This window comes from Plecotus auritus (genome assembly GCF_963455305.1).
Source record: "Plecotus auritus genome assembly, chromosome: 4".
Taxonomy (NCBI): Eukaryota; Metazoa; Chordata; class Mammalia; order Chiroptera; family Vespertilionidae; genus Plecotus; species Plecotus auritus.
The window spans coordinates 137,549,548-137,564,801 of NC_137775.1; the positions used below are offsets into that span (position 1 = coordinate 137,549,548).

Here is a 15,254-nt window from a genome sequence, read left to right on the forward strand (position 1 = left end):
AATGATAGTAGTAGGGTCAGAGAAAGGAGGGGCTAAAGGCAGTAAGACATTAGGGAAAATGATGGGAAGGACAGATGTGAGTGAGAGGCTTGCTATTACTTGCTACTGATACAGGTCAGGGCCACAAGTCAGTCTAGAATCAGAACTGTCCCTAAGAAAGGACAATGTCCTAAGATGAAGGTGCTGAAGGAAATTTCTGGAAAGGACTGCATGTGAGGCATAATTCTCATAAATAAAGAATGATAGAATTACAGCACTACTATTTCACAACTCCTAATGATATAATGGATCTAAGGAATGCTCACCAATGGGTGTTAACATAAAGAAAGGAGAATCTGATAGATTTTATGTCTCCTTCTGGAAGATGCTATGCCACCTATGCACCATTCTTGCTAAAAAATCAAATCTATATATGGTCAAAACTCTAGATCTAATAGTTTATAGAGAAACATGTTAGCATGCATGGGGATACAATTGATAAAATCCAAATTGTGGTAAAATCTACAAACCAAACACTATTGATTACAAAACACTTAAATATAAATGAATTATAATATATAAATCTTACTTGCATCCTTATGAGAGTACAACAAACTATAAAAAATTATCAGCCCAGCTAGTATGGCTCAGTGGTTGAGAGTTGACCTATGAACCATTGATGTTTCTATCTCTCTCTCCCTTCCCCTCTCTGAAATCAATAAAAAATATTTTTAAAAAATCAGACAATGATGCAAATGTCAACATTGACTAGATAGTTCATGATTATGGGATTTTTAAAAAATAATTTAGGTATGATAGCATTTTTCTCATCTTCTGTGAAATTTCTTTTTTTTTTTTTTAATAAATTTTATTGATATTTTACAGAGAGGAAGGGAGAGGGACAGAGAGCCAGAAACATCGATGAGAGAGAAACATCGATCAGCTGCCTCCTGCACACCCCCCACCGGGGATGTGCCCGCAACCAAGGTACATGCCCTTGACCGGAATCGAACCCGGGACCCTTCAGTCCGCAGGCCGACGCTCTATCCACTGAGCCAAACCGGTCTCGGCTTCTGTGAAATTTCTTATTCAAGAAATATACTTCAACATTTTCCAATGAAAACTTATGAAATCTGAGATTTGCTTAAAAATAATGCAAGGTTAGGGAGAGAAGTAAGTAGGAATGAAGATGAGATTGGCCGTGAGTTGATAATTTTTTGTTCTATGTAATGAGTACATGGGATTTGTTGTTCATCTACTTAGGAATACATTTGGGCTTTTCCATTAAAGAAAACTTACTAGCTGTATATATTAAACTAGAGGCCTTGTGCATGAAATTCGTGCAGTCAGAGTCGAGGGGGGGTGGTTCCTGGGCCTTCTCGTAGTTGGAAGCCCTTGGGGATGTCTGACTGACAGCTTAGGCAGTCAGACATCCTTAGTGCTGCCATGGAGGCGGGAGAGGCTCTTGCCACCACCACTGTGCTCGCCAGCTGTGAGCCTGGCTCAGGGCTTCTGGCTGAGCAGCACTTTCCCTGTGGGAACACATTTACCACCAGGGGGTAGCTCCTGCATTGAGTGTCTGCCCCCCGGTGGTCATAGTAACCAGTCGTTTCGCCATTCAGTTGATTTGCATATTAGCCTTTTATTATATAGGATAAATAGATATAGGAAATTTAAAATCCTTTTCAAATCTAAAATTGTTTTCTCCTTTTATAGATGGCAAGAACGAAGCTGAAAGATTTTACTACGTTGGAGCTTATGCTCAGTGCTCTCCTGCTTATTGTGTTTATCATCACTATTCCTCTCTTTGTGCTTTCTGCCAAAGAGTCTTTGAAATCCAAAGGTAACAAGGAACTCTGGTGTTCTTCCTCCACATGTTGCTCTTAACAGAGCAAAATCCTCATAAGTGGCAGGGAAGAGTGCTTTGTGTTCTTTGCTGTGAGTGTGTGTATGTATGAATGTGTGTGAGTGTGAGTGTGTGTTGGGGAGCACCTAAGCAAACTGTGGCAGTTCAGTAGGGATTCACTTTCGGCCTAAATTCTGGCACTTTCATTTCCCAATTTGCATAGTGCAGGATTCCACAACTAACATGAAATATATTTTCCAAATTTCATTGACTTATTCGAGGTCTGTTATTAGTAATAATGAATAATACCCTTATAGGGAAGGCAGTCAAATAAGAAGTTAAAGTATTTTAAGTTTGGTTCCTTAAAAAAAAATAACAACTACCAGTGTTATTTTATATTAAAAGTTTATTGTAAAGTACATGATTTTCTAACCACTTTGCTGTACACCTGAAACTAATACAGAATAATATTAAATGTAGACTATAATTGAAAAAATAAATTTAAAAGTCTATTGAACTGTATTATTCTAAAAGAGAGGATGGATTGTGTTGTTATTTATGCTTTCTTACCCTTCAGTCCATGAAAGCTCCGTCAGTCTGTGGCTAGAGGAAACCTTGGCCCTTCATCTCATTCCCAGTCCTGCCAATTTCTGCTTTCATAGGAAGTTTGATGGAATAACCTCAAAGTTTGTTCACTCCTTAAAATTCTGTGATTGAAGATGGAACTCAAAACGTTATGCAGAAACCGGAACAAATACGAAATTCTTTTAATCCAGCACTTTTGAATTGGAATAATGAAAACTAATTGAAAGTCTCATTGTTTTAACTTAATGTCATTATTAATTTATTGCAGTGTCTTAGAGAAATCTCGCTTCCCCATACTAGAATGCATTAAATGTGCCTTTTTAAATTTTACTAATTTTTAAAATCTGAATCAAGGCCCTGGGCAGATTCTAGCTGCCAGTTTCTAGATCAGAGGGCTCCCTTTAGGAGACTTTATGTTTACACAGGATGCCACCATCCTGGTCTTGGGGCTTGGCACCCATAAGGAACTGCCTGTTGACTGAGCAAGCAGAACTGAGGGCCAAATAAATGAGGCACGCAGCCCACCGGCTGTGAGTTTGACATGCTTGCTCTACTTGGGCCAGGCAGTCTTCTGTCACATCTACTTCATTCTGTCATTGTAGCACAAAAGCAGATATCGGCAATAGATAAAAAAAACTGGTGTGACTGTGTTCCAGCAATACTTTATTCAATAATCAGGCTGTGACCTGATTTGACCCATAGGCCATAGTTTACTGACCCCTGGACTAGAAGAGGAAGACTTAGTTTCTGATCAAATACCGGGTCAGGCTCCTTGTTCTTAATGCACTGTCTCATAGGGGAGGGCCTCGGTGGTAGAAGGTGATGCAGGTGTGCATGGAGGTGGATGCAGTCAGCAGGAACAAAGTGAGGCTTTATGAAGTGAATGCATTGCAAGGACATCGGAGAGAAACCCGATCAGTAGTGGAGTTCATATAATGGGAGTGGTTGTGAACTACAGGGATATCAAATGTCTCTGATACTAAGTCTGTCTAATGGTAATTTTTTATTTGCTTTTGGGATAATCTCAGATTCTGGAATGGGTACCCCCCCTGAGTGCCCCGTGGTCAATGAATTGGAGCGGATAAACTGCATCCCGGACCAGTCGCCCACAAAGGTTTGAGTTCTGGGTCTTGTTTTCATTGAGGAGGTTATGCTATTAGAGAGCTTTTTTGTTTGTTTTCATAGTTTTTGTTTTCTCTTTATCACTCCCAGAGAGTTTTCAATGCAGTTCTTGGTGGCTCAGGCAAATTAATCTTCTGTCCTTCTTTGTATGATAGAACAGCTTTAGGAGAGGAAGTGCTGGAAGATGCTTTTGGGTTGACAGATTCAGCAAATAAAAGTGCAGGCTGCCTACTTAAATTTGAATTTCAGATAAACAATGAATAGTATTTTAGTGTAAGTATGTCCCAGGCAAGACTTGACCTTATACTATATTGGTTTTGTTTCTTAGCTGGCAACACTACTTGGTTACTGGTTTTCTCTGACTCTGTTACTGCCTCTATTCTTGGCCTTTCTCTGTCAGTATCCCTCCTTTCACAATTCCAAAAGGTTATCTAGGATCTACAATAAAGTCACACACATGCATAAAACATTTAAAATAAGGACAAAGTATTAAGAGCCATACTTTGAAAGAAGAGGTAATAAGTACCAGATTAAGATAGTGTAGGCATCTGGATGTTTGCTTTAGGGCAGGGTTTCTTGATCAGGAGCTGAAGTCCAGCTGAATGTAATGATTATAAAATACACTGAGTGGCCAGATTATTATGATCTCTGAACGCATAATAATCTGGCCACTCAGTGTATATATATATTAGAAGCCTGGTGCATGAATTCGTGCATGGGTGGGGTCCGGCCAGCCTGTCCAGGGGGAGGGGACATGGGTGGTTGGCCAGCCTGCCTGCTGGTCGAGGGGACAATTTGCATATTAGCCTTTTATTATATAGGATATACACTGAGTGGCCAGATTATTATGCATTCAGAGATCATAATAATCTGGCCACTCAGTGTACATTGAACCTATAATATCAGTCACCTTTCACTTAGAGCATGAATGAAATAAAAATGCAGCCTTTGAGTGAAGTCCACTGAAACGGCAGAGCTGTGTCAGACACAAAGGATACTCATTGCAGGTGATGCGTGGGCACATGGTGCACTCTGTGGCCATCCTGTTGTCAGTGGGCTGGTACAGTCTGTGCTGTGCTTGAGAGTTGATGTTTTGGCTTATCTAAAATAAAGATTCTAACAGCAAAAGACATTTTCTATTTTTTCCCTATCATACTTCTGAAGGCTAGCTGTCCAAAATTGAGGCGTGGGTAGGGTTGGTTCCTTTAGAGGGCTCTGAGAAAGAATATGTTCCTTGACTCTCTCTTAGCTGCTGGTGATGACTGTCAGTTCTTGACATTCCTTGGCTTATAAGCTGCATCACTCCAAAGTCTGCCTCCATTGTTACATGGCGCTCTCTCTCTCTCTCTCTCTCTCTCTCTCTCTTTCTCTCTCTCTCTCTCTTTCTCTCTCTCTCTCTCTCTCTCTCTCTCTCTCTCTCTCTCTCTCTTCTCTCTCTCTCTCTCTCTCTGTAAATACATCCAAATTTCCCATTTTTAAGGACACTGATCATATTGGATTAGGAGCCCACTCTATTCCTGTAGGATCTCATATTAACTAATTACATCTGCAACAATCCTATTTGCAAATAAGGTCACATTCTGAGGTACTGAGTATTAGGACTTCAACATATCTTTTCTGGGGATACAATTCAGCCCATAACACGGACAAAGTCACAGAGATGGGAACTATAGAAACTGTTACAACTTGAGCCTTTGGTATTGACTGAAATGGCATATATGCTGAGTCAGAGAGAACTAAGGCAGCAAAGAAAGAACAAACAGATTAGAGATAAGACATAGGATTAGATGGGCTGGGCCTCTGAGGAAGCTGGAGGTTAAGGTGGATAAGGCAAACAGAGCCAGATAAATTGAAGTAGAGAAAATGACTATGAACTGCAAATTGGAGCAGAGTGATGGGACAAAATGAGTTAGGAAGCCCAGAGGCTGTGTTGAAGGCAAGAGAAATCCAATCTGATAGATAGTTAGTAATCAGGAAATCCCCAGTACAGGATAAAGCAGTGCCTTGACCAGCTGTTAGGGCACAGAGGGGAGCAAGCCTGCTATGGTAGGTGTCATCCTGGTTAGACCAGTTTACTTTACCAAGACTATTGTGGTGTTCACTCCCCTTCCTTCACCTGGCATCTTACCCTGACCTTCTCTTGGATTAGTGTAGAGACTTGCCTGCTTGGAGTAGGAGGAAACGAGGCTGAATAGAAAGATAGATTTAGAATTTGGAAGACTTAGGAGTCAGGTATCAGAGGTTGGTTTTTCATACACAGCAGCTCAGAGCAGCCATGCAGGGGTGGGCAAACTTTTTGACTCGAGGGCCACAATGGGTTCTTAAACTGGACCGGAGGGCCGGAACAAAAGCATGGATGGAGTGTTTGTGTGAACTAATATAAATTCAAAGTAAAGGAGGGGAGGGGAGAGCAAGAGAACCCTCTGCTCTTTTGGCTCCGCGGGCCGGATAGAACAGCCGAACGGGCCGGATTCGGCCCGCGGGCCGTAGTTTGCCCACGGCTGCTAGAGGCTGAATGCAATCATGTAATGAGAAACAAGGAAAGACAAAAAGGCTTAGAAACAAAGGAAAAAGAAGATACAAAAGAGAAAGAAAAACAAAAACAAAACCACTTCAGTAGGGGGCCAAATGCCACAAAGTTTAGTATTTGGGGTTATAGCTATGTTCACTTAAACTATATATATATGGCTAATATGCAAAGTGTCCCCTCCGGAGTTTGACCGGGAGAATGGGAGTTCGATCGCTAGCTATGATGTGCGCTGATCACCGGGGGGCAGCGCAGAACATGGTAAGAGGCCAGCGGTGGTGGCAGGGTGCTAAGGGAGTGAGGGAAGGAGGAGGCAGGAAGGCGGAGAGGTGGGGGGAACCTGATTGGCTCTGATTGCCAGCTAGACCTAGGGACCCTACCCGTGCATGAATTTCGTGCAACAGGCCTCTAGTATAGGCACCAGGCCTCTTTTCATAGATTCTAGTAGAGGAGATAAGCTAAGTAAGTAAATGACTGGGAAATGAAACAAAAATTCATACAATCTGAAAAAAAAATACTCTTGGGATCAGAAAACAGAAGAGATTATTATCAAGGAGAATGTGAAAGCCTGGAATTAGAGATACGTAGGATTTTGACAGAGATGGGAGGAATGGAAAGTGATTTCAAGATACAAGAGATGATGTAAATTGAGTGACAGAAGAGGAAATTGTGGGGCACATATATGACATAGTGAATGGTCCCATGTGGCCAAGATATAGGGTGGGTGCCAGAGAGAAGATAATGTTTAAGACTGAAAGGTAGATTGGAGCTTGATGATAGAGGTCCTTTATTTTTATTTTTTGTTAATCCTCACTTAAGGATATTTTTTCCCCATTGAATTTTTTTTTTAGAGAGAGTGGAAGGGGTAGAGAGAGAGAGAGAGAGAGATGATAAAGGTCCTTTAACGTGCTGCTTCGTCAGTAGGGATGGGAAGTTGTGGTCCAGACATGTTATACCTAAACAGGATGTTTGACACACCAGGCTTGCAGCAAGTTGACCCATCCCCATTTACTTGCTTCTGTCATTGTGTGTTAGGAAATGGGTTGTTTGGAAGCCCGCCTAGAGGACCAATTCATCCTAAGTCTGTTCCCTCTCCCTCCACACCCCATCTTGTTCCTGGCTATTGGTAAACTTCAGATGTCATTACTGTTTCAGTAATGTTTCTTCAGTGTTTTATTATAAGAGCTTTTAATAAATGCTGTGAGGTATTGAACTCCTCACCAAATCTGCTCTCCCTTCTCAACCATGAGATTTTGGTTAGTAGTTCCATTGTGCTTCTAGTCTCTGGGGCAGAAACAGAACTTTTGCCTGGCTCTCTCTCCCCTTTATCCCTTTGACCAGTGTTTCATGAATTTTAGTTAGTTTAGAACATTTTCCTTAACAATGTTGTCCAGAACAAGCACTTGATTCCCATTCTCACTGCGATCACACCTAGGCGGCCCGCCGAGGACATTTATCCGGCCCGCCGGGTGCCGCTGCCTGTCCTGCTTAGCAGCCGACTCGTCCCGGGCCCGCAGTGCGCATAGGAATTTGTTCATAGTTTTTTTTTAAACTATAGTCCGGCCCTCCAACGGTCTGAGGGAAGTGAACTGGCCCCCTGTTTAAAAAGTTTGAGGACCCCTGCCTAGGCCATTGCGACCGCATGCTTGGATTGTTCCAGTAGCCTCCCAGCATCTCTTCTGAATCCCATTTATTCCATTATATGCCTGATTGAAACTGCTGTCTTGAATGTCTTGCTTTTATTATATTTCTACCTAATTTGAGCACCTATTGTCTATTGGGTCACATTCAAACACTTCATTGTGTTGTCTAAGACAGGTGCTAGGAGACTGGGCCTGAGTGAGTCACCAGCTTTAGCCATCAGTCCACAGAAACATAATTTATGAACACCATACCTTGAAGCAAGATGGATGATTGAAAAAGAACTAAAGTATGGGTAGCCTAAACCTGAACAGGAGAAGAAATTCTCAGCTCAATTATAGCTGCTGATAGTGCCTAAGTCTTTACATGAGAGTCATTTTTAGGGAAACGCCCTTTCTTCAGAGGATACAATCCACTACTGTTCTCAGTCTCCTTTGCTTCTCTCTCTCTCTCTCTCTCTCTCTCTCTCTCTCTCTCTCTCTCTCTCTCTCTCTCTCTCTCTCTCCTCTCTCCCCCTCTCTCTCCTAAACTGAGGTATAACTGACAGAACATTAAATTAGGTTCAGGTGTACAAAGTGATGATTTAAATATTTGTATATATGGCAAAATGATCGCTACACTAAGTCTAGTTAACATCTGCCACCATACATAGTTACAAAATTTGTTTTTTACTGTGATGAGTACTTTTAAGATCTACTTTCAAATATGGAATACATAATTTTCTAACTATAGTCACCATGCTGTATATTATATCCCCAATGACTTTTTTATTTTATAACTTGAAATTTGTACCTTTTGAACCCCTTCATGATTCTTCCTTTTCTATATGACATCTAAATGTTATAAATATCTTGTCTATCCACACTCAATCCTTTGATGATTTCATCCAGTGTCATGTCTATAAATGGTAACCCCTATGTGCCTACATATCAGAGGAATGCCTCTACCCTAAATCACTTCCCTGAATTCCACATTTATCTATGTAACTGCCAATTCAGCATCTCCACTTGGATGTCTAATAAGTACCTCAAAACAAACATATCAAAATTGAACTTTTGATCTCCCACACTTGTGCACATACCGAAACCTGCTCTTCCTGGAGACTCACCCATCTTGATAGTGGCAACTGTTAACCTTTTGCCCCTTGCATTCAGAAAAAAATTACAACTTTAAGAAGAAAATAAAGGATCCTATGTAATAAAAGCATAATATGCTAAGTGTACGACTGTTCATTCGATCATTTGTTCGACTGTTCCACTAGTTGCTATGATGCACAATGACCACCAGGGGGCAGATGCTCTGACCAGTAGGTTAGCTTGCTGCTGGAGTCCAGCCGATTGGGACTGGGCAAGATGGGCCAGACACACCCTGGAGCCCTCCCTCGGTCCCTCCTCAGCCGCCATCGGCCCCAATCGGGACTGGGCAAAACAGCCCCGATCTGACCCAATCGCAGGCCAGGCCAAGGGACCCCACCGGTGCATGAATTCATGCACCAGGCCTCTAGTCTTATATAAAATAGTAATTAACTTATTTTCGACTTTTTTCTATAACTTTTCTTGGATTTCTATCTAAATATTACGTCTGAAAATAATGATAATTTGGTTTTATATTTCCAGTTTTATAATAAGTTTTCTTTCTTTTCTTGTCCTATTGTATTGTTAGGACCTCTAATATAGTTTTAGTTACAGGAATTCATAAACACGGGTCACATAGGTTTTTCTTCTGATTTTAAAGGGAATGTTTCTAACATTTCACCATTTGGTAAATACCCACTAGTCAACTAAGGAAGTTACTGTTTGTTCCCAATTTGCTAAGAATTTTATCATGAACAACTGATGCATTTAAATGATTATATGGTTTACTTCCTTTAATAAGTTATTGTGAGGGACACACAAGTGGATTTTTTTTTAATATTAAAGGATCCTTATATCTCTGGAAAGAATACTACTCTGTCATTATTGACTATGTTGCTGATTTCCGAAAAAGCCGAGTGTTTTTTTTTTTTTTCTAAGCTTTTGCATTTATGTTCATGCATAAGACTGGGCTCTAGAGTTTTCCTTTATCTGTCATGTCTGACTTAAGCATGAAATACTTGCTTGTTTCTTCTCTTCTCTTTTAAGTGGAAGAAGCACTGGGGTTGGAGGAGTCTAGGACATGGGTAGAGCAGAGCTTGATTACATCTTAAACTGTCTTCAGGATCTGGCTTCCACCTCTGAGAGCAATTCAGTTCCTCTCTTTGTGTTTGTGCAGGAGCCTATATGTCCATTATGTGAAAAGTAAAATATCTTTACTTTTTGTCTGCTTTATCAGCTACTAAAGGGAGCTCTTTAAAAATACTTCATCATGTTTACCATCTTTTTCAATTGTACCTTGTCAGTCTTTAAAACTTTTCTGTAAGTGCTTGCTTTGGCAGCATATATACTAAAATTGGAACAATACGGAGAAGATTAGCATGGACCCTGCACAAGGATTACATGCAAATTGGTGAAGTGTTCCATATTTCAAAAAAATTTTTTTTTCTATAAATATTTTGAGTCCTTATTATTATTTACATATAAAATTTCCTGGTGAATTGAACCTTTTATCATCATGTAGTGTCTCAATGTCTCTTTAATAATGAATTTTTACTTCAAGTCTATTTGTCTGATATTACTCAGTTATACTAGCCTTTGTTTAGCATTCTTCTCACGTATCTGTTTAATCAAACACTTTTACTCTTAGTGCTTTGGTGAGCTTAAATTTTGAGTGTGCCTCCTTACAGCAACTTAGCTGAATTTAAATGCAATCAGATGTTTTTATCTTTAAAGTATTTATCTTTTAAATTAAGTACTTAAGACATGATAATTGAAATACATTTTTTTTCCAACTTAAAGGGGCACATTTGTGGCTTGGGTCTCCTTCTTCTTGTGTGCTTTCTGTCCAATTCAGGTAGTTATGTTTTAGAGCTTCTCTCTACAAGTACTTTCCTGGGTTTCACATACTGATTACTCGTGTGTTTATATGAGATATGCTCTGCTTCTCTTCCCACTTCTCCTCGTAGCTGCTCAGCTCCACTACGGGAACTGTGTATTCAAGTTGGCCACTCTTTGGTCTTTGTCTTTGCACTTTAAGGAAGAAATCGTTGAGCTCTGGGGAGCATACAGGAACCATTGTGTTCAACACCCCTTTCAAAACCTTCTCTTTTCCTGTTATACTGAAGTTTCATCTGAGTGGGGTTTTAAAGAAAAAAGCAAAAACTGCTAGTTGAAGTTGAGTTCACAGTGACACCTGACCCCACAGCAATATAAACCACAGATGAGCATAGTTTTTTTTATCCTTAATATTGGCTATTGGCATAAATATTAACATTTGATTACACTAAGTGTTTATATAGCTAAGCCATATCCTCCTGAAAATATGTTCAGCAAATACTCACCCCAGGCCATAGAAAAAAGGAAATGGACAGAAGTGATTGAAGGTTTGGTCCTAGCCTTCTCAGTAGCTAACTGAGTCTCCTCTGGCAGGTCCCGTCACCTCTGTGAACCTTTCCCTCGGGGGCCTCAGGTTCTTCATCTGTAAAATAATGTAGCAGGATGTATTTGTATTAATTATCTATTGCTGTGAGACAAATGGTCCCAAAACTTAATGGCCTAACACAACAAACATTATTTTCTCATAGTTTCTGTGGTCAGAAATCTGGCCTTTGTCCAGCTGGGTGCTTTTGGCTCAGAGTCTTTCAGAAGACTGCCGTTATGGTGTTGGCTGTGATTGTGGGGTGATCCTTCTCAAGCTCATTTATGTGACTGTTGGCGGGATTCAGTGTGTCACAGATTGTTGGAGTGGAGACCTCAGTTTCTTGCTTGCTATTGGCCAGAGATCTTCCCCAGCTCCTTGGCATGTGGGCCTGTCCACAATACATCTCACCTCTCCCAGAGTAAGGCTCCAATAGAGCAAGGGAAAGAGAGCCATCTAGATGGGGACACCACTTTTCTGCGCTCTAATCTACTCGGTTGTTTTTGCCACATTCTATATATAAGTCACTCGGTCTAGCCACATTCAAGACGAGAGGTTTCTTTGTACTTTTTCCTATGTAACCTCGTTGTTTCTCCAAAATTAGTTGAGGTGAGAAAGGGATTGTGTTCATTTTAGTCTCCACTTGATTTGGTCATTAAGTGTGGTATAAAGCAGGAAACTTGCTTAAATAAGAATTGGCATCTATTCGGGTTTCAAGGAACAATTATTCTCTGCCTTGGGATGAGTGGAGAGACTAAATAAATGTCATATATATAATCTCACACGTTTAAAAGTCAAAGCAAAATTGATAGTAAAGCTTTTGAATAAAGTTGGTTGCCAAGGCTTTGTTTTTTTTTTTTTGTTTGTTTGTTTTTTGAGAACTTGAATCTAACTTTTATTTTTTTTAAATAAATCTTTATTCAGATTATTACAATTGTTTCTCCCCCCCCCCCCCATAGCTCCCCTCCACCCGGTTCCCACTCCACCTTCTGCCCTTACCTCCCCCACACTGTCCTCATCCATAGGTGTATGATTTTTGTCCAGTCTCTTCCTGAACCCCCCCATACCCTTTTCCCCCTGAGAATTATCAGTCCACTCCCTTTCTATGCCCCTGATTCTATTATATTCACCAGATTATTCTGTTCCTCAGGTTTTTAATTCACTTGATTTTTAGGTTCACTTGTTGATAAATATGTATTTGTTGTTCATAATTTTGTTTTTACTTTCTTCTTCCTCCTCTTCTTAAAGAATACCCTTCAGCATTTCATGTAATCCTGGTTTGGTGGTGATGAACTCCTTTAGCCTTTTCTTATCTGTGAAGCTCTTTATCTGCCCTTCAATTCTGAATGATAGCTTTGCTGGGTATAGTAATCTTGGTTGTAGGTTCTTGCTATTCATCACTTTGAAAATTTCTTGCCACTCCCGTCTGGCCTGCATAGTTTCTGTTGAGAAATCAGCTGACAATCGTATGGGTGCTCCCTTGTAGGTAATTAACTGTTTTTCTCTTGCTGCTTTTAATATTCTCTCTTTGTCTTTTGCTCTTGGCATTTTAATTATGATGTGTCTTGGTGTGGTCCTCTTTGGATTCCTTTTGTTTGGGGTTCTGTGCGCTTCCTGGACTTGTAAGTCTATTTCTTTCACCAGGTGGGGGAAGTTTTCAGTCATTATTTCTTCAAATAGGTTTTCAGTATCTTGCTCTCTCTCTTCTTCTGGCACCCCCATAATTCGGATGTTGGTACGCTTGAAGTTGTCCCAGAGTCTTCTTACACTATCTTCAACTTTTTGGATTTTTTTTCTTTTTGCTTTTTTGGTTGAGTGTTTTTTGCTTCTTTGTATTTCAATTCTTTGACTTGATTCTTGTGTTCCTCTAGTCTGTTGTTGGGTCTCTGTATAATATTTTTTATTTCAGTCAGTGTATGTTTAATTTCTAGTTGGTCCTTTTTCATATTTTCGAGGGTCTCGTTATATTTATCGGCCTTTTCTAGGATATTCTTGAAAAGTCTTATAACCGTGGTTTTGAATTCTATATCCAGTCGTTTGTTTTCCTCCATTTCTTTCGTTTGTGATCTGTTTCTTTGACATCGCATTTTCACTGCTTCCCTGAGTTGGTAGGGTAGATTTGTGTGCTAGGTTTCCTATATGGCCCAGTGGGTCAGCCTCCCCAGTTAACCTGAGGTGGACACTCTTGGTGCACCCCTTTGTGGACTGTGTGTACAGCCTTGTTGTAGTTAAGTCTTGATTGTTGTTGGTATCACTGGGAGGAATTGACCTCCAGGCCAGTTGGCTGTGAGGATCAGCTGTGTCTACGCTGGGAGAGGTTCGGTGCTGGAGACAGCCTTATAGGATTAGACTTGCCAAATTGCAATAGCCTCTGTGCTCAGCTTGGATGGGGTTGGGTCTCAGGGCGGAGCAGACAGTCTTGGCTTCCAGTCAGCCTTGCCCTGGCGCGCGCGCACGCCACCAGACCTCTGCCTTCCCTGGCTCCTGAGTCTCCGCCTGAGAGTCCAGATTCCCCCCACAAGAGCGTGGGTCCCCAGGGGCTCGCCTGGAACTGGGGTTCAGTGCAGTCAGAACTGGGGCTTAGTGCAGTCAGGAGCTTCTGACTCCCTTCCACTAGGGAAAGCCTGTGGCAACCTCCGCAGCTTTTGTGTACACTGGCACGCGTGCCTGCAGACCGCTGCCCACCGGGGCTCCCCCGGGTTTCCCCAGGGTCTCCGAGTCTCTGGGTGCCTTTCTCTCTACCTGACAGACCAGACTCCCCCTGTATGAGCCTGGGTCCACGGGGTTTCGCCCGGGACTGGGGTTCAGTGCAGTCAGAACTGGGGTTCAGTACGGTCGGGGGCTTCCTTCCCCCTTCCGCCAGAGAAAGTCAGCCAGGCTCTCAGCCGCCCTTCCTTCTGTGCACACAAAGACCTTTTGCTGTACCTCAAATTCTCTGTGAGCTTTTCTATTTCCTTCTAGTTGTAGAATTTTCACTCAGCCAGCTTTCCTGTGGTTCTGGATGGTGTCCATTCTGTCTTTTAGTTGTAGTTTTGAAATTGTTGTGCGAGGCAGCAGTTTAGGTGCTTACCTATGCCGCCATCTTGGTTTCTCTCGAATCTCAAGGCTTTGTTTTTTAAAGACCAAACCTATGTATATGAAACGCCAATTGAAATTTTGGGTTATCGTGATGTACCAATATTGTAGTTTAGAATATTTAAATTTATCAGTTTTCTTGTGATGGCAGATGTGGACTGCATTGTTGTCCCTATATTATTATATAATAACAGTAACTAGGAAGAACACTTGAAGGAAAGATTGGTTTTGAGTACAAGTTCTGCATGGACTGGGACATAACACAGTTTCTCCAAATATCAGTTCCCTTATTTGTAAAACGAAGTGAATGGTATTACAAGTGCAAATTATGTTTGTAAATGACCGTTCTAGTAACAAATGGAGTTACTGTGACTAAATCTCTTATTGCAGGCCACCTGTGAGCAGCGTGGCTGCTGCTGGAAACCCCAGGGACCCATCAGTGTGCCCTGGTGCTACTATTCTAAGAGTCATGGCTACCAGGTGGAGGGTGACCTTGTGAAGACAAATGCAGGTAAGCCAGACCAGGAGGCAGGAGCTCCAGACTCTCTGGGAACTGGCTCTGTTGGCTCCAGAGGAGAGCCTCGGCGAGATGCTGAGTTTGCTCTGCAGGGCCACACTCATGCATGTGACTGATGGTGGGCGCTGCTCTTAAATAAGGACTAGAATTTATTTTGGCATCAAGGAAAAATCACTCTGTCTTGGGACTTCAGAGACATACTCTGTTTCTGACTCTCCCTTCATGTAACCGCTTCGTAAACATCATCACTTCCTTGGTCCCTGTTTCTAACATTTAAAGAGAGGGATTTGAACTCAGTAATCTGAGCCTACTTACTGTGATTTCAATGATGTGAAAACAATTACAATTTTTTCAACATATTCGGAAAGTTAGCCAATGTTAGTGTGCATGGACTAAACATCCCCTCTTTTCCCTCCCACCCTAAAATATAGAGCATACTAGTGACCATCCAGGGGAGACTACTTTGGGGG

General features: G+C 41.4%; 1 protein-coding gene across 1 annotated transcript in view; it reads left to right on the forward strand.

Annotated features, from left to right (window-relative positions):
• Positions 1–1,695: 1,695 nt before the first annotated feature.
• Positions 1,696–15,254, forward strand: part of MGAM (maltase-glucoamylase) — a gene marked incomplete at its 5' end in the record, with an annotated part of 71,291 nt that continues 57,732 nt past the window's right edge. Inside the window, 3 exons of the mRNA XM_080664648.1 lie at positions 1,696–1,822; positions 3,439–3,524; positions 14,658–14,778. Of these exons, the coding sequence (XP_080520774.1) occupies positions 1,696–1,822; positions 3,439–3,524; positions 14,658–14,778 (334 nt within the window). The remainder of the gene's footprint in view (positions 1,823–3,438; positions 3,525–14,657; positions 14,779–15,254) is intronic.